The 23712-nt window shown below is 40.6% G+C and overlaps 2 protein-coding genes across 2 annotated transcripts in view; both read right to left on the bottom strand.

The window, feature by feature from the left end:
- The window catches only part of NRCAM (neuronal cell adhesion molecule), a 273400-nt gene extending 271684 nt beyond the window's left edge, over positions 1–1716 (bottom strand). Inside the window, exon 1 of the mRNA XM_087436969.1 lies at positions 1646–1716. The gene's annotated coding sequence lies outside the window, so the exon portion shown is untranslated. The remainder of the gene's footprint in view (positions 1–1645) is intronic.
- An 18919-nt stretch (positions 1717–20635) lies between these two features.
- The window catches only part of PNPLA8 (patatin like domain 8, phospholipase A2), a 45327-nt gene continuing 42250 nt past the window's right edge, over positions 20636–23712 (bottom strand). Inside the window, exon 10 of the mRNA XM_004439271.3 lies at positions 20636–21675. Coding sequence (XP_004439328.1) covers positions 21401–21675 — 275 coding nt within the window. The 3' untranslated portion in view covers positions 20636–21400. The remainder of the gene's footprint in view (positions 21676–23712) is intronic.

Below are 23712 nucleotides of genomic sequence, written 5' to 3'. Positions count from 1 at the left end.
CTCGTGAGCTCTTATTACAATATTTTAATAACAGGGCATGGTTGGCATAAAGCAGTCCCACCCAAGCAGCCCAGCCTCTGTGGGTCTGCATTCAGTGGCTACCGTGTTCCTTCCAGGACAGCCCCATGGGGAGCTCCTGGTGCAGAACGAAGCCCTCCTGCCCCGTTACACTCGTCTCCCTCTCTTCTTGCAAGAGCCTAGAGCGAAGAAAAGCCCAGCCCCTCACAGACGCGCACTTCTGCGCGTTAACCATGCGGGATCTGGAAGGGCTAGGACGCTTCCCTCTTAGCAGAGAGCTCAGCGCCGGATGTAGCCTCCGGCTGGAGCTGCTGAAACGAAAAGGGAGGCGAGCGGGGTGGGAAAGAGATGCCACCACCGCTCCGCGCCCTCTCTCCACGCCCGCCGCTGCGCCAGGCGGCCCCCGAGCGTGTCGGGGACAGAAGATGCGGCCGCGGGCCGACAGCCGGGCGGGAGGGGAGGCGATCTGGAGGGAAGGGAAGCGGCCTGCTCACCAGCCCCCCGGGCCCAGGGAACCCTCCGGCGGCGGGTTCCCGGGCAGGCTGACCGCTCTGAGGGAAATGAAGACTCCCTGGCTCACTCGAAGCCGGCACCCTGGTTCCGACTCTGCGCGCAGGCATACGCGGGCCGGGAATGGCTGAGCCGGCGAACCGCCGGGGACCAGCACGCTGCGGCGCCCACCCGCGCGGAGCCGAGGAGGCAGGGGGCGGCGCGCGGCGCAGATGGCGCTTGGCGCGAGATGGATGCTCCGGAGCCGGCAGGCACTCCCGGCTCAACACAGCATCCCGGGCGAAGCTGTTGCCAGATCCCACCGTCGGGAGCCTGGGCGGGGAAGGGGCTCTTCTGAGTCAGCCCCACGCCCCGGCATGCCAGCCCCAACAAGTCCCAGCCCCCGGAGGCTGGGCGGGGCACCGAGACGGCCGGGGCCCGCACCTGTAGGGCCAACAAAGGCCCCGGAAAGCCCCCACCCTGCTGCCTTGGCGTTCTCTCTCGTTCCCCCCTGGGTCTCCGAGTTCTCTCCAGGGCGGCGAGAGCAGAGGTCGGCTCGCCCAGGAACTCCGGCGATCCGCGCAGGTGTGAGCACAGCCGAACAAAGCCCACGCCCAGATGTGTCCGCGGGGACCCGAACGCGCACACGCCCGCGCGCGCCGGCCGGCACCTGCGCTCCTCGCCCCGCCGGCACTGTGGCGTGACCCCCGGCGCCCTCCGTGTCCCTGCCAGCCCGCAGTGCCGGGACCAGCAGCCTGTCCAGGCCCGACTGCCCACAGAGACCTCCAGGCAGGGCTGCCCGGAAAGCGTGGGGGCGCGGGCGCGGATGCAGAAGTTGGCCACGGAGCGGAGGAGGGGATGCGCGCCCGCCCGCGCCAGCCGGGGCTGCTGCCTCTCAACTGTGCCCTCCGCGGGCACCCGTCCCCCTCTTCCTGCTCGGCGCCTGTCGTGCTGTCGGGGGGCCTGAGGGGAAGAAGGGAGCTGGCGACAAGGTTCGCCCTGCCGCAGGGAGAGCGCTCTGCTGAACCCCCGGCCTGCGTCCCAGGGACAACACAGCAGCCCCCCGCGCCTTCCTCCGCTTCTGTCGTCGCCCCCGAGCAGGACCGAGTGTCACCGCATGAGACGTGGAGCTACTCACGTTCTGTCGCCGCACCCGCCGCTCAGCCCCAGCGCGACCGCCCCGGAGCCCGCAGCGCAGATGGCGCTGCTCCCGACCGATCCGCAGCCTCTGGCCGCCCCGCCGTCCCTGCGCCCGCGCGGCCGAGGCTCCGACTGCGGCGCGCGTCCGCCCGCGAGCCAGGGAGGCAGGGCTGGCCCCGCCGGCGCGCCGCCGCCGCCCCTCCCCGCGCCCTGCTCTTCCTCGTCGCGCCTCGCTGTCTCGTCCTAGCCCCCAGCCCCGCGCTCCCCCCGCGTCCCCCGCCCTCCCCCGCCCGGCCCTGCTGCGCCGGCAGCGAATGGGCTCCGGCCGTCGGTGCCTCGGGACCGGGTGGCCCCTCACCTGAGCGGCAGCGCCACCACCATCCAACGTCATCCTGCGAGCGCGTGCAGTGGTGGCTGTCGCGTGAGGGGACGGAGGGCGGGAGCGTTCCGGGGACGAGGCTGGCTGGGATTTGGCTACAAAAGATGTTCCAGAAAGTGGGTGGATTTTAAATGCCACTCTCATGGGTTCAGGTTTCTGTGGGAGGTCTGTGTTCTTTCTTCTTATTTTAAAGCATTTAACTTCAGAACTCACCAGTTGGGATGGCTGTGCTAGCTGTTTTTTCGCTTTGTTTTTAATTTTTTTTGCAACCTTTCTCTCCAGACAGCCTTCAGAAAGGGAGCCTTCATCGTAAGGTAGATGCTGCCTATTCGCGGTAGGAAATGGTTCTTCTGCAGAATTATTTGCAATGTAAAAAGAGTTAAGATCTTCTAATGTGCAGTAGTTGAGCAAACATACTGCGGGCTGCATAGGTCGGGCTCTGAAGCCCCCTCTCCACTGTATCCCAGAGGGTGTCCAAGATCCCTAGGCTGGCACTCAAGGTCCACAATCATCTATTCCGTCTGCAGCGTCGTCTCCCAGAGCTTCCTCCCCACCGCCAGCTATCACCAGACTTGACTGTTAAACCATTTACTCCAGGCTCCCACTCACACTCCACTCTGCTGGAGGCTTGTTTCCTTCAGTTCTCTAGTTTAATTTAAAAAAACCATTTCTGGAGCCCCTCATCCCTCCTCCCCACCCACAGGCTCCAGGCTCTGTGCTAGGCAGGGATTTGGGAATAAAAAGGGCACAGGGTTATCCTTCAACATCCTGACAAGTCCTCTGCTCTAACTTCAACTTGCCACTTCAACTCACAGCATCGGGCATGCAAGTGAGCGGCCTTTTCTTCTTTCTCCTGCTGCTGCCATCCTCTCCCCCTCCCACCGCCACATGTGCTGCAGCCACACCGAGCCTCCTGTTCCTGAAACCACAGTTCCTGAAACAGTATGATCTCTGGCCACTGGGTCTTGGCACAAGTTATTTCCTCAGTCCATCACTCTTCTGACCCTGGTCCTTATCCCACCACCTGGGTACCTCTCACCTCGTGATTAATTGTCCAAATGTCCCTCTGAATTACCTTTCTAAAAACAAAAACAAAAAAGAATGTGATTCCATGATACCCTTACTTAAAAGTCTGGGCTGGGGCTGCTCTGTGGCCAAGTGGTTAAAATTCCACACACTCTGCTTCGTTGGCCCGAGTTCTCCGGCCTGGATCCCGGCATGGACCTACACCACTCATCGGCAGCCGTGCTGTGGTGGCGACCCACATACAAAATAGAGGAAGATTGGCAATAGATGTTAGCTCAGGACGAATCTTCCTCAGTAAATAAATAAATAAAGTCTGCTCAGTGTCCAGGACACAATAGGTACTCAGCAAATTCTTGTTTGAAAAGCAATTGTGTGATCAGATGTTTGTCAAATGAATACATGCCTGAATAAAAAGAACATAGAAGAGGGAAAAAGCTCTGGAGGAAATGGGAACCACAGCAACAGCACCAAAAATTAAAATGAAATAATTTTGATACTATATAATCCTTGTAATATTATAAAATTATTATATCATTTTAATTTCTAGCTTATTACTTCAGCTGCACCACAGCTCTACATTACTGGGGATTAGTCTCCTGAGAGGATGAGCCACAGGGAGAACCAAACAGCTGCTGCCTAAGGAGCTGAGATGAAGAGAGCAAGAGGGTAAAGAGCAATAATCTGAAAAAGGATTAGAGGGATGCCTGAGTGGGCAAAAGGACCATCCATTTGACTTGCTTGGTGACGCACGAGGCATTCTGACCTGGCTGCATATCGCCAGTGATAGGCACAACACACCTCCTCACCTTAACTGCCACCCCTGTTCCATCCCTAAGCCTCAACCTCTATCCCAAGCTTCACTTCATCCTCAAACCCAAGTGAGGGCTGAGAACAACACAAGTCTGTTTTCTCTGTCATTGGATAATAATAGAATTTCCCATGTGCCCAGCACTACTGTGAGCACTTTACCTCTGTTAACTCATTTAATCCCATGGCAGTCCGATGCGGTGTGTACCATCATCATCCCCATTTTGGAAAGAGAGGTTAAGTAACTTGCAGAGGGCACACAGCTAGTGGCAGAGCTGGGATTCAAGCCCCGGCATTCTGGATCCAGAGTCCAGTCCTAACGACGGCGCTCTGCTGCCTGTCAATGACAGGGCACTAAAGTTGAATTGGATGGATGCATCAGAATGTCACTGCATCAAAGCAGCTACGCCGAAAGTCACGGAGCCCCCGAGTGGTACCTTCAGTGAACATGTTTTTAGCCTTTTTCCTTTCCTCCTCTTGCAGTCCTGTTTCTCTTTTTCTTCCCTCACCTTATTTTCCATCCTAGTTTTCTTAATCCCCATCATGCTTCAGGCCTCCTAGGGGAGGCAGAGCAATCAACCCTGCCCTAAAACCAACAGTAAGTTCACCAAAACCTAACACGGACTATGCTGGTACCGAACTGTGTGTCCATGAGCAAGTGATTTCCTCTCTCATCTGTTTCCATACTGTGAGATGAAGGAGCATTTTATGATTCTGGTGGTAACCAAGAGCATTTCTTTGACTCCTGTAGTAAAATTCAGGTGAAAGCTGGCTGAACTCCAGGCAAGACAGCGGAGCACTAAAACAATGTTCTCTAGTGCTAGAAGGTTTCTGCTACAAGAGTGGCTTATACCAGTGGCATCACTGTCTTTTCATTTTGTTGATGGTTTCTTTATACCAGTGGCATTATTGTCTTAAGATAATATTCGCTGGCTGGGCAACATGCATTAGGTTTCTTACAGGGATGTGGTGAATTTAGTAATTTTTAAAGAGTAGTATAACCAATATTGTCTATTTGAAAGAGTAGTATAACCAATATTGTCAAAAAGCTTCTAACATGGCTCCCAGTGATCCCCTCCTCCTGGAATTCATGCCCTTGTATAATCCCTTCCCCTTGAGTAAGACGGGAGCTAGTGACTCACTTCTAATGAATACAATATGGGAAGAGCAGCAGGATGTCACTTCTAATATTAGGTTACAAAAAGACTCTGGCTTTTTCTATCTTGCCATCTTGCTGTTCCACTGCTATGTTGTGAGTTGCCCTATGGAGAGGCCCACATGGCAAGGAACTCAGGGAGGCCTCTGGCCAAAGGCCTGTAAGGTACTCAGGCCTTCAGTCCAATAGCCTGTGAGGCGCTGAATCTGAGGGCGCTCAGAATCAGATCGCCCCTCAGTTGAGCCTTGAAGTGACTCCAGCCCAGGCTGACTCCCTGATTGCAGGCTTGTGATAGACCCTGAGCCAGAGGACCCAGCTCATCTGTGCCTGGTTTCCCAAACCAGAGAAACTGGGAGATAGTAAATGTTTCTAGTTTTAAGCTGCTAATTTCATCACTGATACAGTTGTTTAGGTGCATTTCAGAACTCTGAATTTGCATCTGACCACACAAATCTTATCTATTTTCCGGATAGGAAAGGGGCAAATGCACCAAATGGTAGTTGTCATAAGATGCAGATATGGTGCAGGGTAAAGAAGCAACTGTGGAAAACAAATGAGACAGCAGTATGACTTGTCCAAGGTCCACCTCAAGAGGAACTAGTTCCACACCCCCGAGTCACACTTAGCTCCCGCAGCCAAGTCTAGGGTTGGCCATCTACTGTGCCCACCCAGAGCTGCTCCTTTTTCCTCTTGGATGCCAGCCACAGTCTCAGCTGGGCCACACCTCTTGAAGCCTCATAGTGGGTGACTATTACCCACCATGGATAATAATAGGATGTGCAGCTATAGATAATATGTAAATAATAATTGGATATGGAGTTTCATACATTGTGTGACCAGTGAGCAGTGGAAAGTTTCCACAGATGCAAAACACCTATCGCTCTCTCATGCCTCTCCTCGCCACCTGCCACATAACCACAGAATTCTGTATGCCTGTCTCGTGCTACTTGGGTGGGTGTCAAACAGAAACCACAAATTTGCAACCCATTCCTTGCCTGGTGCTTAGCAACACAGTATCCCTACACCTATCTAAAGAATGTGATGCTCAAGCAATTGGAGGAAAATGTGACCTTAGTGGTTGCCATATGTGGATTTCTTCTCTGGAAGCTTGTGAGTCACTAGGATCTTCTGCTTGGCTCAACACACCCCCATGCTTGGGGAACCAAGTTGGAAAGAGGAAGAACATTTTCAGTGATAATAAGCAACTCTTCCATCTGTTCCTATAGTTCTCTCTATAAGAGTGTACACAGGTTCTGCTGAATGGATTTGAAATCCGAAAACTAGCCAAGGTCAATGTGCAATCAGCCACTGCAGATGGGGTCATCAGGGACAGCGAACTCTCCCTCTGGAAAACAGAGATGCTGAGAAACCCTCTTGATATGTGCCCTTCATTTCTGGCTTAAGAGGGAACAGATGACAGGTACAATGAAGATGAATTCACTGTGGAGGAAAGAAAGGAAATGACTTCAGATGCAATACTCTGAGGTCTAAATGAATGGCTGACTCAAAGCCTTTCTTATTTGTTGTTTTGTTGAATTTTTTTTTTTTTTAGAAGAAAAAAGGTGTTAGGTTAATAGATACTGACATTGTACTTCCCTTTATATTTCCTTTTAAGCCTCAATTTAAATTTTACTTTAAGGTATTCCAATATTTTTAAATGCCACAGGACACAAGCAACTCCGGTACCACCTTGCCCTGAGCCTTGTGCTTTAGAAAGCCCTGCTCTGGCCCACCAGGAGCCCATGCCACACCCTCCTCCTTCTAGACCACATCTGGGTACCCAGGATCCCAGAATCCCAGAATCCCATCAGGACCTGCAAAGGCCTCCTCCTCACGCTCCTAACAGAGGCCTGCTCTGCTGGTGCGAAAACTGGAGGCTTGAAGAGTATAGATCTTAAAAGGTCTCATCATAAGAAAAAAAATTTGTAACTATGTGTGATCATTTCACAACATATACAAATATTGGATCCTTATGTTGTATATCTGAAACTAATATGTCAATTATATCTCAATGAATAAAAGTAACTGTGTGAAGTAATGAATGTTAACTAACCTTATTGTGGTAATCACTTTGCAATATATACATATATCAAATCACCTCACTGTACGCCTATGTACGCCATAAACATTGTTTATGCCAAATGTCTTAATAAAGCTGGAAAACAACAAAAATAAACAAAAAAAATGGAGGTCTGATTAGTGGCTGATGCAGGGGTGTGGACAGAAGTTGGACACGTGGGTTGGGGTGTTCATCTAAGTATGCTTGAGGCCCTTGAAGAATCATGACTAAGCCAGAGGTGGGCCATGGGCTAGGGGGCTGGGCCTGTTCTCCCTACATTCTCCCTACCACCACATTCTGGACAGAACTCCAAGAATTCTAAATTCAGATGTGGACGTGAAGATCTTTATGAAGGTATCTTTGTCAAGGTAGGAAAACAGAACATATCTTATAACTTTTAAATATTCAGACATATAGTATGTGGATCTCCAATTGTATTCTTTCCCCAAGCCCCCCATTTGTTAGGGAAGATCCTAAATGAATCTATTCTTAATGTAATGGATATACTGATGTTTTAAAACATATGGTTAGAGAAATAAGGTGGTTTAGTAATAGTTCATACTTAAATGGACCTAATCTTAATTCTTTTGGGGGGTAGGGAAGAGAAGAGAAGCAGGATTATTGGTACAATAAAATTTTCTTGAAATTGACTCATGTTGATAGAGGTACAGAAAGTGCCTTCATACTATTCTTCCTTAGCTTGAAAAACTTACTGGATTTTCATCCAAAACCTACATTTAAAGATAAATGTTTCTGCCCCTCAATTATTCAGTTGGTTGACTGTCCAGAATGGTTTTTTGTTGTTGTTGTCTTTGGTTGTTTTATGTGGGCTGTTGTCATTTACCCAGAGTTGCTCTGAGACAGGGTGGCAAAGATCACTTCGTTTCCTGCCTGATTCCACTCACTAACATTTAAGGACCTCTATATTAATAGTTTAACAACTTACAATGTAACAAAACATGAAAATATCATGCTATAGTTTAAGATGATAATTAAGAAGACTGAGAAATACGGAAAATACTTATAAGCTATACATTAAGTGAAAACAGTGGAGCACAAAATGGTATGTGTACCATTATTGCAACTCTAAAATGCATACAAAAAAAAGATAACATGCAAATGAAAACACTTCTATTAAGATGACAGAATTACTGGGGATTTTTAAATCATTTCCCTAAAGTTTGACTCGACTTATCTTTCCAATAAAATATTTTTTATTTAAAATCTTGGTCTATTTCTCATTATTTTTCTTTTCCTTCTCTCCTCTACTGTCACGTACTAGACCAGACACTGGTACCTGGTGGGCTCCTGGCATTGCTGGCCTTGGCACTGAAACTTGGAGCTAAGGCAGCTAATGTTCTTACTCCAAAGCCCAGGGATAGCGTGTCGCATGGATGTGCACCTAGGGTAGTGGGGCCTCCGCATACTGGTGATCTTCAGAAGATGGCCCAGAAATAGAATACACCACAGTCATCTGACCTTACAATAAGGGAGGCACACATCAGTGAGGAAACCATGTGCTTGCTTCAAGAACTCCTGGACTTGGGCCCTTTGGTGATTCTCTTTGGAAATGAATGGTATTTTGAAATAGAAAAACCTAAAGGCAAAATAAAAACCAAAAATGCTGAGCACTTTGATATGTTTTTGCTCATCACTGCATGCTTCTGTATAAATGCATACAAGGTCTATCTGACGTAGAAGGTATTTCTGATTAAAAAGCAATATGATTGAGGCTTATTTTTATAAAATGTGCAGATAGATTTTTGTCAAGTAAGATGGGTGTGTTCAATATCACTGATACCATTTTGGATTTATTAAATAATAATAAATAAATCCTCACAACCATATTATTTTCCATTGTTAATCCAGACTTAACAGGTGAAGAAACTGAGTCTTGGAAGCGCTAAATAACTTCCTGAAAGGTCATGTATTCGAAATCAAGTTTGTTTTTCTCCAAAGTCTCAGTTATTTCCACCACGCTATTAGTAAAGAAATTAATTACATAAAATTAAACATAAATACATATATACTAGATATATATTTTATATATAACAGAAATTACATGTTTTATATACATAACAGAAGTTATATATTATATACATAAAACTGAAACTACTATATATATGCAGTGTATACACAGACATCTACATGCACTGGTTGAGGAACACAGGTCCAAAAGGGAGGTCCCAATGGGGAAATCACATTTTGGCAAAGCTTCCCAGAGTCACTGCTTTAAAGTCCAAGAAACTCTCTTTTGGATGCACACAGTCTGGTACTTTGGTGTTTTCACCACTCTGCCTCACTGTTTTATTATAATTTCTTGAATATGTCTGGCACACATTAGGCGTTTAATAAATATTCGCTCAATGAATGAATGAAATGTCAGCACAGAGGACTCCTAGGGCTCAGGAACCATGGTGTGTGTGTGTCAAGGGGAGGGGGAGTGTACAGTGTGAGGCACAATGAGGATACTCTGTTAAATAACAGTGAGTTTAAAAACACAGGAAGCACAAAGATAGCAAAAAGAACATCTTCTTTCCTCAGCTACAGAGGAACATTAAACCCCCAGATCCAGGACAACAAAAATCAAGGTATTCTCTGGAAACTGTTTCTTCCCCGCTTGCCATAAACCCTGCCACGTAGCCTGGGCTAAGTCGGCAGTGCCTCCCTCTTCTGCGTTTGCTGACGGTGTAGTCTCTGCACAGAGGGAGCAGACTCTGCAGTCGGGATTGGAGATGGTGACAACAGTAAGGACCATGACACATTTCTTCACAGCTGACTGGTTTTATTTCAAATAGCATGACCTGCAGTTAGTAACTTCTGTAACCTAAGGGAAATGTAATTTGCTGAATATCTTAAAGTATCTTTCTAGGCATAAATAAAACATGTAAGGTCTACAGTTTCTAAGTTCAGGCTTGTTTTATTTTAAAATCAATTTCAGAAAAAGGGCATTAAATTTTGCTTAAAATTATTTGGAAGCAAATAACATGGAATGCAATAATTCACGTGCGACAAGAGCATTTGTATCCAAGATCTATAACATTATTTTCACATCAGCAAGAGTGGGCATTATTTATATCCTCAATTTATATCAAATGATTCCATGATCCTTTCAAGGATTAGAGGGGAGGGGTATTGCACAACTTAGATCTTTGACATTATTTGAGAAACACGCACTTTGACTTTAGAACTATATATTTCAGCAAAAATTATTAATTTAATGTACTTCCCTCAGTACCATAATTTCCCAGAACACAAAAATAATAGCTATTATTTCTTGAGCACCTACTATATCCCAAGCACTTTGACCTACATTATTCTTAGTGCTCACAACTCTGCATTTTTCAGGTGAAGAAACGCTTAGGGAGGTTAAGTAACTTGTTTAAGGCCTCACTTTGAACCTATTCAAGTTTCAACAAAGACCTTCATCTTAACACACAACCGATTACCTCCCGTGGGCTGTGACCAGGGACTTTAGAGAAACTAGATACAAAACTGGACAACACTGCACCGATCTTGTTCCATTTGTGTACTTCCAAAGTGTATAGGATATCGCTCATTGTATTTTATTTTTTTGACATCCAGATCTTCACAGAATCTTTAGAGGACAAATTACTAAATATACTGAAATCTCATTCATAGTAATGTTAATGATAAAAACGGGTATTTAACAAATGTCATAGGTGATGAAGTATTCACCCCAAACAAAAGCAAATCTCGCAGAAATACAACTCTCGTGGAATACTGGGAAAGAGTACAAATCACCACCATGATCAAAACTTACCTATTGCATCCAATCCACCTGCCCCCAACTTTTATTTGGAAAGCAGTGGAAAGAGTCCTGGGCTGGGAATCCACTGGCTCAACCCATCATATTTAACAGGGTGGGGTCATATAAGCCTTTGGCTTTTTCAGTGCTGTACTTTTCACATATTCCTTGTGGGATAACAATATTGGCCTTACCAAACCCACAGGACAGTTGTTAGAATAAAATGAAGTATATTTGAAGGTGTTTTGGAAAGTATACAAATGCTGTATGCAACTATAAATAAGTGTTATACACAAAAGTATTACTATAGTTATTGTTCATTAAAGGTACAGAGCCTTCCTTAACTAAAATAAGGTGTATCTTTACAGATCTAGGCAACAAGGTAGCCCAATACCAAGACTCAATCTGACAAAATGAGGAAGACTCCAAGATAGGGGCAGTGATGAGGAACAGGAATACAATTTTAAAATGAGCAGATACTGGTCAGAAAGAGGTAGAAAAAGCTCGCATTTCAAACAAAAGAAGCCTTTCTGCTGTGCCCAGAAGGGTTGTATTTGAGTCCCTGTCAAGATATGAGACGTGCAAACAGTATGAATAATGTTTATCTCAGGTGCTAAGTGGGAGGAAATGCCAGGCTTTGTAACCTGTGCAATTATTATTGTCTGGAAAGGGTCCCGCTCACCCTGTGGAAAACGACCCCAGCCGTGACATTCCTACCAGCACAGAGAACAAGTCCCATGTCCAGATTTTAAAAGTAAACTGTTTCAGAAAGTACTTTTCAAAGCATTTTCATTTTCCTCATCTCCCCATAATAGTGTAAGTCAATTAAGCCTAACTTAAGAAAAACACTTATCAAGGACCTATAATGTATCTAGCAGGGTCCTAGAAGCTGTGAGAATTACTCTAATTCTGTGAGCTGTGAAAATTACTCTCAAGAGAGGTGGGGCTGAGCTCTTATTCTTTGAGCTGATGATTACGCTTGTGATGACAGGATGGAGCGGCATTTCTCCACATACTATTGCAGACACATAGGACTGAGTCTGAAGACCAAGACATAGCCACTAACCCAGCTCAGAAAATAAGAATGGAATAAGCCTATCTCATAAAATTCTATACTATCTATACTTCACCAAAACCTTTGAAGCTTGATTTTCCTTGTCATACTCTATGTGAATATAAACAAACATTTGCATTATATACTAATCAGACATGGTCTAAAGTTCCATCGCTTCTACAGTTTTTGAGTGTCAGCACTGGGCACTTTTCACATAATTCAACATAGGAAATGGATGCCTAAGGGCATGTTTAGATGTGTATGGATTAACTGTATCCTGATACCAAACATGTTCAGGCAAAGTAACAGCACCTGTGCTTCACAAGAATGCGGCTTTAATGATTGAGACACAGAAAAAAACTGATTTAAAATGGCTCTTAATTCTACTAGTATTATAAAAAACTTGTATTTTTAAGACCACATCTGAAAGGCAGAGAGAGGTGTAAGTTACAGTGGTTTTATTTAACTTTTTCAATTTGAGAGACTTTTGATTAAGAATTCCTTAGATTGTTCATGACCACAAACACAAAAGCACAATGACTATGGTTCTTACACCAGAATATTTGTTTTTAAAAATGTGGTCAAATTGTACAAAGCATAGTGAAAGATACGACGCTTTCTTTTGCAAGATTTCTATCGAGAATCCCCACGACTGCGTGTCTTGGCATAAACATTTGGTGACTTCTGTGTTTTCCTTTTTAATGTTCTGTTCTGTTTGGTCAAGGTATGGGTTATTTTCAATTGCATTCACAATACTTTTTAAATTATTTTAATAGGTAATTTAATTAAAATGCTACATTAAATACTATTTTGGAGCAAAGTGTGTTGGGAATACAATGAAATATAATTAAGATAAGATGACATAGCTTTCCTGTCTTCTCAGATAATTGGATGGACTTTTGGATGGCCGTTAATCACTCTATTACAAACACCCTCAGTAGTAGTGCATTCTATAAGAAAGAGTGCTACCAAGTAGTAATTGTTAACTTACTATCTTATTCTTTTATATAATGGGTACATTTATCTTGGTTCGATTCTTGACAATTGCCTAAGTAATACAAATAAGGCATTTAAATGTGATGTAGACTAGTTTAGAATAAAATATGTGAAAGGATATTACAGTATTTGTTATTTTAGATATGTAATTTAAGAAAGACTGCCATACACCCATGTTCATACTATGATCTATAATTTCCCCTTGATAATGAGAAAGCTATTTGGTTCTCTTTGGGGAAGGACAGAGCCTTAACTTAATGGCAGTCAAGAAATATAAGACTTTTCTCACCGCCATCACCATCTCAGTGCTAGTAAAAAATAGGGATAATGATAGTACCTGCCTCATAAGGTTGCTATGAAGATTAAATGGCAATAAATGTTAGCTACAACTGTTACTGGAACTCTCAATCATTTTGGACCATGTAACCTGTTCGTATTCAATCAGACTGAATACATCTCACAATATATATTGTCTAGATGCAAGGAATGCATATGTATTAAGTTCAAGATTTTTATCTTGAAGGTAAATCAACATTACAGTCAATACTTTAACAAACTAATTATCCATACTAATAATACATATCTGTGGAGTGTGATGAATTTCAATCCATTTGCGTCAGTTGAATAAAGGTTATAATGAACAAAGCAATCAGTGTGACTTCTGCGAGAGACACATTTATCAAACCCTTGGACCAGCACGTGCAAAGTTTAGTCCAGGGACATCTGTACTCTATGAATCTATTTTGGATGGTAGATAGCTTCTGCCAGGAACAGAACAAACTGTTTTTTAACGTGATCTCCCTCCTTCCTATTTCCTAGTCATGAAAGAGTAACTGCCACAGATTTGGTCCAAAAAAGTGAGATTAAGTGAACAGTTTAGTTGTATTTAAACTTGGCAAAAAAAAAAGGAAGAACAAGGAGCAATGAATGCAAAAAGAATTCCTGTTGGGATGGAATCAACATGAAATTTTACAAATGGTATATGCACCCTAAATCTGGTCAAAGTATATCCTCGATTTCTTGCGGAAGAAATTCATTATTTGCATCCTGTGGATAAGCAGCTGATAGTTTCTGACAGGGAGCAATGCTGGTATTTTGGGTGGGAGAGTTCTTCATTACGAGGGGCTGTCCTATGCCCTGTGCATTGCATAACATGTACTGTCTCTGAGTCCTGGAGCACTAAATGCTGGTAGTTCCCCTAGACAATCCCCTCACTCCCCTAGATTTTCAGATCCTTCTGGGGAGATGGGTAATACCACCCCTAGTAGAGAACCACTGTGGTAGACAAGGACATAAGGAGTATTCACACAGTTTGATGCTGGAATTACACTTCACTGATTACACCCAAGAGTTTGCAGATTCAGTTTAGTAAACTGGATCTGAAGTCACTCTGCAACATTCATGAAAGGACATTCTAGGAAAGAGGAACGGAAAGAGTTGTGGTTAAGACAGTTGGATTCATCTTAGCTCTACCACTTCCTAGCTGTGATATCCCGGGCAACGTTTTTCTTTCTAAGAAAGGGATAATGATGATATTTCCCGTATAGGCTTACTGTGAGGATTAAATGTGCTAACTCATGTAACCTGCTTAGCTCAGTTCCTGGCACTCAGATGCATAAAGGTAGCCAAGTGAGAGTTTATGCATTTAATGTCTGTCATTCACAGGGATCAAGAATTTGTCAGGCTAATGTACACTGGAAGAAACAAAGGTAAGTTAGGGCAGCTTCACAAATAACTAAAAAATAAGGCAAATGGCAATTTCTACTACTAGAAATATCTTATTTGTTGTCCTGTTAACTGGTGAGGGAAATATAAGGAAGTCTACATTTTCATAAATTCACAAAACCTGAGATGAGCTTTCATGTTTATTATTTTGTGCCATGTTTTAAATTCATCACTGATTCTTGTTTTAAATATATATAATACAGGAAATTCTAGACTTGAGAGTTCACAATTGCTCAGCCTAAGTCAAAATGTTTTGTTTCATTAAGTATGTATTCAGGGGCTGGCCCCGTGGCTTAGCGGTTAAGTGCTCGCACTCTGATGGTGGCGGCCCGGGTTGGGATCCTGGGCGCGCACCGACGCACCGCTTCTCTGGCCATGCTGAGGCCGTGTCCCACATACAGCAACTAGAAGGATGTGCAACTATGACATACAACTATCTACTGGGGCTTTGAGGGAAAAATAAATAAAAAAAAAAATTAAAAAAAAAATTCTTAAAAAAAAAAAGTATGTATTCAGCACAGGAATCCACAATGAAGAAATATGAAACAAGGAAAGCATTCTCTCTAATTCCTGAATTCTTAATCTAACAAAAGTATTGAACACCTAATATGCTATTCTTCTCTAAAATAGTCTAATTCATGTTTTTACTGATTGAGACTGAACTCTACCCCAATTCAACATATTTAATCAGAAATAAATTCAAAACATTTTAGGGAATAACCTAAGATAAAATGCTAACATGTAACTCAGTAACTCCCCAGTTACTGAGTGCCTGTAACAATAAAATACCATCTAATGCAGAATCCAGGATCTGACTTCTTTTAAACAAATAATATTTCTAGAGACTTAAATATCTTTATGCCAAAATAACAGTAATGTACATATGACATTTAATATATATACATATTATTGCATAATTAGAATTGAATACTTTAAGACAGGTGCCCACTGCCTAAAGATAAAAATAACCCAGAGCTATCATAGTCATGCATTACCAGTGAGACCACTATGATTAATACTGCAATTATTTCTCACAATCTGTAGCACCCTGTCCATACTTCACAGATTAGGTCACTGTGACTTACTAGCTTGATAATTCACAAGATGGAAAATCACACTATCATCAGAGCCGCAATCATTATACGTATGCATTTCTACATACTGGTAACAATCAATCAGAAAATGAAATTAGCAATTCCATTCACAATTGCATCAAAATCAATAAAATACTTAAAAATAAATTTTACAAAAGGAGTCCAAGATTTGTGCACTGAAAACTACAAAACATTGCTGAGAAAAAATTTTTTAAATATCTAAACAAAGGGAGAGAGAGTCCATGTGCACTTATGCTTCGAAGGACAGACACCACTGGAAGACTTCACACTGTAAATGCGTCAGCTCTCTCAACTTTATCTACACACTCAATGCAATCTCTATCAGAATTCCAACAAGCTATTTTTGTGTGTGTGCAAACTTGCAAACTGATTTTAAAATTTATATGGAAATGCAAAGAAACCAGAAGAGCCAAAATAATTTTGAAAAGAACAAACTGGAAGAATTATACTGTCTAATTTCAAAACTTATTATATAGCCACAGTAACCAGGCCAGTGTGATATATGGGATTACCATATAGATCAATGGAACAGAACAGAGAGTCCAGAAATAGACTCACAAACACAAAGACAACAGATTTCTGATAAAAGCACAAAGGCAGTTCAGTGGTGAGAAGTTATTTTTTTCAACAAATGATGCTGAGACAACTGGATAGCCCTATGCAAAAAAAAAAGAAAAAAAGAATTTTGACCCTTATAAACACCATACATAAAAGTCACTCAAAAGTTCACACTGATAAAACGACCTTCATCAAAATTAAAATCTCATATGCTTGCTTTAAAAGACACCATTGAGAAAATGAAAAGACAAGCCACAGGCTGGGAGAATATAGTTGCCTATCATATATCTGGCAAAAGACTTGTACCCAGAACATACAAAGAACTCTTAGAACTCAAAAATTAGAAGACAAACCAATTTAAAAATGGGCAAAAGCTATGAATGAACATTTCACCAAAAAAGATACAGAAATAGCTAATCAGCACCTAAAAAGATGCTCAACATCAATAGTCATTAGCGGACTGCAAATTAAAACCACAATGAAATACCATTATATATCTCCTAGGATGGCTACAATCAAAAGACAGACAAGTCCAGGGCTGGTAAAGATGTGGAGAAACTGGAACTCTCATACACTGCTGATGGGAACATAAAACAGTTCAGATAATCTGGAAAACCGTTTCTTGAAAAGTTAAACAAACACTTACCATACAACTGCTGCAACTCCACTTCCAGATATCTATTCAAGAGAAATCTATGTCCTCACAAAGGCTTGTACATGAATTTCACAGCAGCACTATCCATCATAGGTAAATACTGAAAACAATTCAAATGATCATCAACTTGTGAATGGATAAACAAAATGTGGTATATCCATAAAATGGAATACCACTCAGCAATAAGGAGCCAATAACTGATATTGCCACAACCTGGATGAATCTCATGCTAAGTGAAAAAAGCCAGATGCAAAGGATTACACATTGTATGATTCCATTTATGTGAAATATCCAGAAATGGTAAATCTACACAGTGAGAGAAAGCAGATCAGTGGCTGTCTGGGGCTGGGGACAGGAGTAGGGAACGACTACAAACAAGTATGCAGGAACTTCTGGGGATGATGGAATCGCTCTAAAGCTGGATTATGGTGATGACTGCACACATCTATAACTACTAAAAATTACTGAATTGTACAGTTACAATAGATGACATTTTGGTATGGAAATTACACTTCAATAAAGCTGTAAGAAAGAAAGGAAGGACTCCACATGAGAGTAGGAATTGATGATCAAATATGGATGATGTAAAGGGTGGAGTCAGTCCTGGAATGAAAATGGCAGTTGATAAATGTTTGTACAATGAATAAAGAACTTTTGAACCTGGCTAATTGGGAGAAATAAAAGGAAAAGTTAAAAGTGTTTATAACTTTCTTCTTCATTTCACAATTATTTAACTTTCTATAGCCTTGGTTTCCTTAGCTGGAAAACAGAAATAATAATAGTACATCCTTCAAAGGGATATAATGAGATAATGGATATAGAGCTTTCAGTATAGTGCTTGACATATAAGTGCTAGGGATTAGCTATTAACAATCATAAGAATAGTCAGGTTTCCTCTATAGATGTGAAAATACTTAACAAAATATTTATGTTTCTCTACTTCCATAGCTATGAAATTTCCCTAATGTAAAAACAGAACCACAATTTAACCAACTTTGAACTCAAAGTTAGTTGTAATAAAACTACTGACAGTGAATAAATTTTGGTTTTTCAATCAGATTTTTCAAAATAAAGCCATTTTCAAGGCACACATTGCCATATTTTAAAAAATCAAAATGAGATATATCCATTAGTATGAATGAAAACTAGCTGATTTAAATACATAAGCTTATCAGTAAGTATAAACTGCTAAAGACACCAGTTAAATCTCATCTTATAGAAAAAGTAATATGAATGAACAAGAAAGAATGTCCAAATTTCTTCTTAAACTGACAAACGTTTCTTCTATCTGATCATTGTTTGTTTATTTTTACAAACTATCACAGAATTATAGGGTTGGAAGGAAACTAACTGGGCCATTTATCTACCTTTAAAATTTTTTTCTCATAAAGAACTTATCCTACTTTAAAAACAGTCCAATGGAGAATCCATAACCTACTTGGTAGTGAGTGCTCATCTTTCAGAAGAGTGTTCTTTACTTCTGTTCATTCCTGAAAAGAAATCCACCCTGCTTTTGGACAAAGGAAAGCACTGGCTTCATTATAAAATAAGAGTTATCTCAGGTGAATTACGCAGTTCTTGAGACAACCAGTTTCAAGGACAAATGGGGACACGAATGATTGAAAATTGGTGCACCACAGAACTGGATGTAACTTTTGTCAGAGAGTGAAAAGAGCTCAAGAAACAGGGACATGGGAACATACTTAGGTGCCACGTTATGTAGTTTAAGAAAGAAGCTATGGCCAGAGTACACTTGTATACTGTACTAGTCAAGAGAGAATTAATCAGCCAAGCAAAAACAAGGGAGAGAGAGTTAACCTCAGCTAAAAAACATGAACTGCATAATTTTAGGAAAAGAGTGAACTTACGATAAGGTGCAAATATGTAAATTGTGTTAAATATTACTTTATTGTGCTTGAAATTTGCTTTATTACAAAGAATACCCAGAAATACTGATTTCCAATGATTTGTATTTTTCTTACATTTAGAGTTGCTTTAATAGTTGCATGTGAATATGTAGTATTTGTGATCTGAAAGGACTATTTTACAATATCTTTAGAAATCATTGGTATATAAACCAGCGTTATCTCAATAAAAACAAACAAACAAATAAATAAACAAGAAATCAGGGGGCCGGCCTGGTGGCATAGCAGTTAGGTTTGCACGCTCTGCTTTGGCGGCCTGGGATTTGTGGGTTCAGATTCCAGGTGTGGACCTACACACCACTCATCAAGCCATGCTGTGGCAGCGTCCCATAAATAAAGTAGAGGAAGATTTGCACAGATGTTATCCCAGGGCCAATCTTCCTCACCAAAAAAAAAAAAAAAATCATTGGTAGCTTCATATTTACTTACACTGTATCTAAAAACGGTAATTTGGATGTTGCAAACCTATGTTTTTAGTCACATTACTAGCACTGATACTTGTGAAATATTCAAAAAGGTGACTAGAATTATTTCCAGAGCATGGCAGGTTAGGTAAAATTTTGACCTTTATACTTTAGAGGTCTTGGCTACTTCAGCAATTAGCAGCTCTCTAATAAGTGAAGAGGGGAGGCAGCTGTCAGTAGCTGCTGGGGGGTGGAGGCGGGACTCAAAGGGAGCCCCTCCATCCTCTCACCAAAACCAAGTTGTAAGGTTTCCCACTGTCCCCTCAGACTGCATGCTGATTTTCTGTGACTTCCTTCCCTCTAGGAAGATTCCTTTGATATCTACTTTCTCCTGGATAAAATGTGGTGTGGGAGGGGAAGAAGTACACAGTGTAATTATAACCCAGGCTGGGCTCTCTTCCACCCCCTGGGGGAAATCCCATCCCGCCCATACGCCTCTAGGGACAACTCTATCTGAGGTACTGTTTTTAATAAAGAATAATATCTGTAGCAAGAACAGAACTGAAATATTGCCAGCATACCGTTCATTACAGAAATAAGAATTTTGAGACACCTGAGAAGGCCAGAGCATAAAACAACTTTTATTCTCTATTATTTTTAATATAATTGATGAGTTGGAGAATTTATTAAATTTTTATTTCTAAAATAGACTATTCTCTGAAAAGCTGGTATTTTCCGGTATAGGACTAAAAATTCATTTTCACATCTGTTCCTACCCTTTGTTTTTACATTTGCAGAATTTACTTTCTAGGTTGCCATAAAAGAGTAAATAAAATTTTAGAGCTAGCTCTCCTCATTTTACAAATGAAATATACGAAGCCCAGAAAGGCTGTCTGCCCTCCTCCAGGTCACAAATAGAAGGACTTTGCATCATCAGATCCCGGATTGAGATCCAGACTCTCAGCTCCTCACAGCACTCTTTGAACCACACCTCACTGCCTCTATGAATCAATAAGACAATCTGGGCAACAGGGTTTAGCTTCAGTTTATATGTACAAAGCAAAGGGCACTTACCTTTTTTCACTTTTCTTGACAAACCTAAACGTGATGTAAGGATTTACACGGCAGACAGATAACACAACAAAGGTGAATTCAGTTGGAAAAGAGACAATGATTTGGCTTGGTATATATGTTATTAACCTCTGTGAAATCAAGACAGTTAAAGGAGTTAATAAGGTAAAACAAGGCTAACATTTTTTTTAAGCATACTGTTGACAGGTATATTCAAATACTGCCAAGAGATGGGGAGCTACATTATACACAATAAATAATTTAAAAATGACAGCCTTTTAACAACAGATTGTTTCAATAGTTTATTTTTGTTAATGATAGGGATATTTTCTCAGTAAATTCAAATAATTAACTTTATAACAGTGAATGATAAGCTAGAGCTAGAAAAGTTAACATACAGCATTGTCTTAAAATTTCGGAGGAAAGAGTGGTTGATTGGGACTTCATCTATCTTTCTGAACCAAACAGTCCTGAAATAAACAGATTTTGAATAGAAAACTATCTGATTCTTTCATATTTCAAATGTAAAAGTCCTCTGATAGAGAAAATTCCATTTTTCTGTGTCTGTTTAGATATTACAGCAAAAGGCAACATCTGGATTGTAGAATGTAGCTAGTGAAAACATAAGTAACGCAAATTTAAGAAGAAATTAGCTTTTCCACATGAAAGAAAATCAGTGATCAAATAAATTCAGCATGATTAGGGTGACCAAAGCAAAAACACCAAATATAATATGATAGTTTTCAGTTCTTGTTTGGCACATATATTAATAAATTTTCAAACTTCTAACAATATAACACCAATATCTACTAAAACCAACTAGCACAAGATTCCTAAAACTTAATTATTAATATCATAAAATTTCCATATGAATTCTGTAACCAAGCATACCCTCTGTGTTGTGCAGCCTGGTCCAAACACTGTCTTCTTCAGGATTCCCCAGAATTCAGTAAGTATTTCAAAGCTGACTCATGCTGAAGCATGAAGCATTCCTTACTGAATTCAGTGGATCTTCTGACAGGCCTTCACTTAGGAGAATATATGCATACACTCATCACAATTTTGAAAAGAATGGAAGGCCTTCATACATGTCAGTTTTTAGTTTTATCCAATCATTAATTTTCTGCAGAGTTGTTTTTTCTTGACTTAATATTTTTTCAAGTTTTTTCATTTTTTCTTCATTTCTTTCTATGTACTTCAACCCTTCCAACTGCAGCTGATCCAGCTTTTCATTTCGACTTTCATCTAGAGGTATGTTTTCACACATTACAGGATTGAATCTAAAATAGGTGTCAGGAGGTAACAAACCATCAAGCATAACATGGACTTCTGTTAAAACAAATAAAGAGAGGATAGGGTGGATAAGAAAATTGAGTTATTCTGCAATGATCTAATTTTATCTTTATTTAAAATTATCTTCTTTTTATACACTCTGGTTTCTCTTCAGATCATATAAATCTTTCACCTTTTAAAATTATCTTCTTTTGGGCAAACTACAAAGCCTTTCTTATTTCATCACTCTAGCTAATTAACAATAGGAGTAAAGAATCCATAATAACGAATATAACTACAAAATGAAATTCGTCTCCCAAAATACTTCATATAATTCTGCTAAATTAGGATACTTGCTCCGTCCTTTCTTCTCTTCTGTGTTTTTGGTCACACTGTTAGCCACTGCTGAAATGCCTTTCCAATCTTCTTTTGTTTTCAAGTTTTTGGGATCATCTTTATTGAGGTATAGTTTCCATACAATAAAATTCACCAATTTTAAGTGTACAATTTGACAAGTTTATACAACTTCTTATATAACCACCACAACAATTATGACATAGAATATTTCCATCACCCTAAAAAGTTTCTTTGTGCCTCTTTATAGTTGGTCCCCCTTACCCTTTACCTTTTCTAGAATTTCATATAAACAGAATCATAAGTATATAGCTCTTCTGTATCTACCTTCTTTTACTCAGCAAAATGCTTTTGAAATTCATCTATGTTGTAGTTGTACCAATAGTTCTTTGTTTTTTATTGCCGAGTAGCATTCCATTGTACAGATATACCACAATTTGTTCTCTCCAGTTCTAGTTCTGGTTCTCTTCAGTTTTTAGCTAATAGGAATAATCCTGCTATAAACATTTACACATAAGTCTTCTTGTGGATATGTGATTCCATTCCTCTTAGGCAAATGCCTGGGGAGGAAACTGCTGGGTCATATAGTAAAAGTATGTTTATCTTTTTAAGAACTGCAACACTGTTTTTCAAATGGCTGCATCATTTTACATTACAACTATTAATATATCAGAGTTCCCACTGCTCCACATCTTTGCGAAAAGTTGGTATTGTCAGTCTTAATTTTAGCCATTCTAGAGGATGTGTAGTGGTATCTTGTACTTTTAATTTTCATTTCCTTAATGACTAATGATGTTGAGAAGTCTTTCATGTGCTTATCAGTCATCTGTAGATCTTCAATGAAGTGTCTACTCAAATTTTTTTTCACTAAATTTCTTGTTTTCTTCTTTATGTATTCTTTATATATACATATATAATGTAAGAATGCTCTCTATATTTTAGATCTGATTATGTATTTGGTTCTGATAATAGATCAGATACATGTTTTACAAATATTTTATTTCAGTCTATAGCTTGTCTTTTCATTTTATTAAATGTATCTTCTGAAGAGCAAAATTTGTAATTTGATGAAGTCTAATTTACCTATTTTTTCTTTTTTGGTTCATAGCTTTTATGTCCTATCTAAAAAATCTTTACCTAACTCAAGGTTGTCAAGATTTTCTCCAGAGTATTCTACAAGTTTTACAGTTTTAGCTCTTGTATTTAGGTCTATGATCCATTTCAAGTCAGTTTTTGAATAAGGTATGAAGAGTCAAGATTCAATTTTTTAAATATAGTTATCTAACTGTGCCTATCTAACTGTTAGTGTATCTAACAGTACTATTTGTTGAAATGTTTATCCTTTCCTCACTGAGTTACCTTTGGCAAAAATCTTTTGAACTTACATGTATGGGTCAATTTCTGTACTCTCTATTACATGCCACTGATCTATGTGTCTATCTTTATGCAAATACCACAGTCCCCTGCTTGCTGTAGTTTTACAGTCTTGAAATCAGAGGGTGTAAGTCCTCCAACTTCTTTCTCAAAATTGTTTTGGCTATTCTATGTCCTTTGAATATCCACATAAATTTTATAGTCATCTTGTTAATTTCTACTCCAGAAAAAACTGGTTTAGATTTTTATAGCAATTGCATGGAGTCTATAGCTCAATTTGTCATCTGCCACTGTAACAATACTGTGATTTCCAATTCATGAGCCTGGTATATCTATCGATTTATTTAGGCCCTGTATAAATTTAAC

Source organism: Ceratotherium simum, chromosome 1, assembly GCF_057802395.1.
Source record: "Ceratotherium simum simum isolate JZ-2026a chromosome 1, ASM5780239v1, whole genome shotgun sequence".
Taxonomy (NCBI): Eukaryota; Metazoa; Chordata; class Mammalia; order Perissodactyla; family Rhinocerotidae; genus Ceratotherium; species Ceratotherium simum.
The sequence above is the reverse complement of the archived record's forward strand: the minus strand, read 5'-3'. Positions and strand labels throughout refer to the sequence as shown.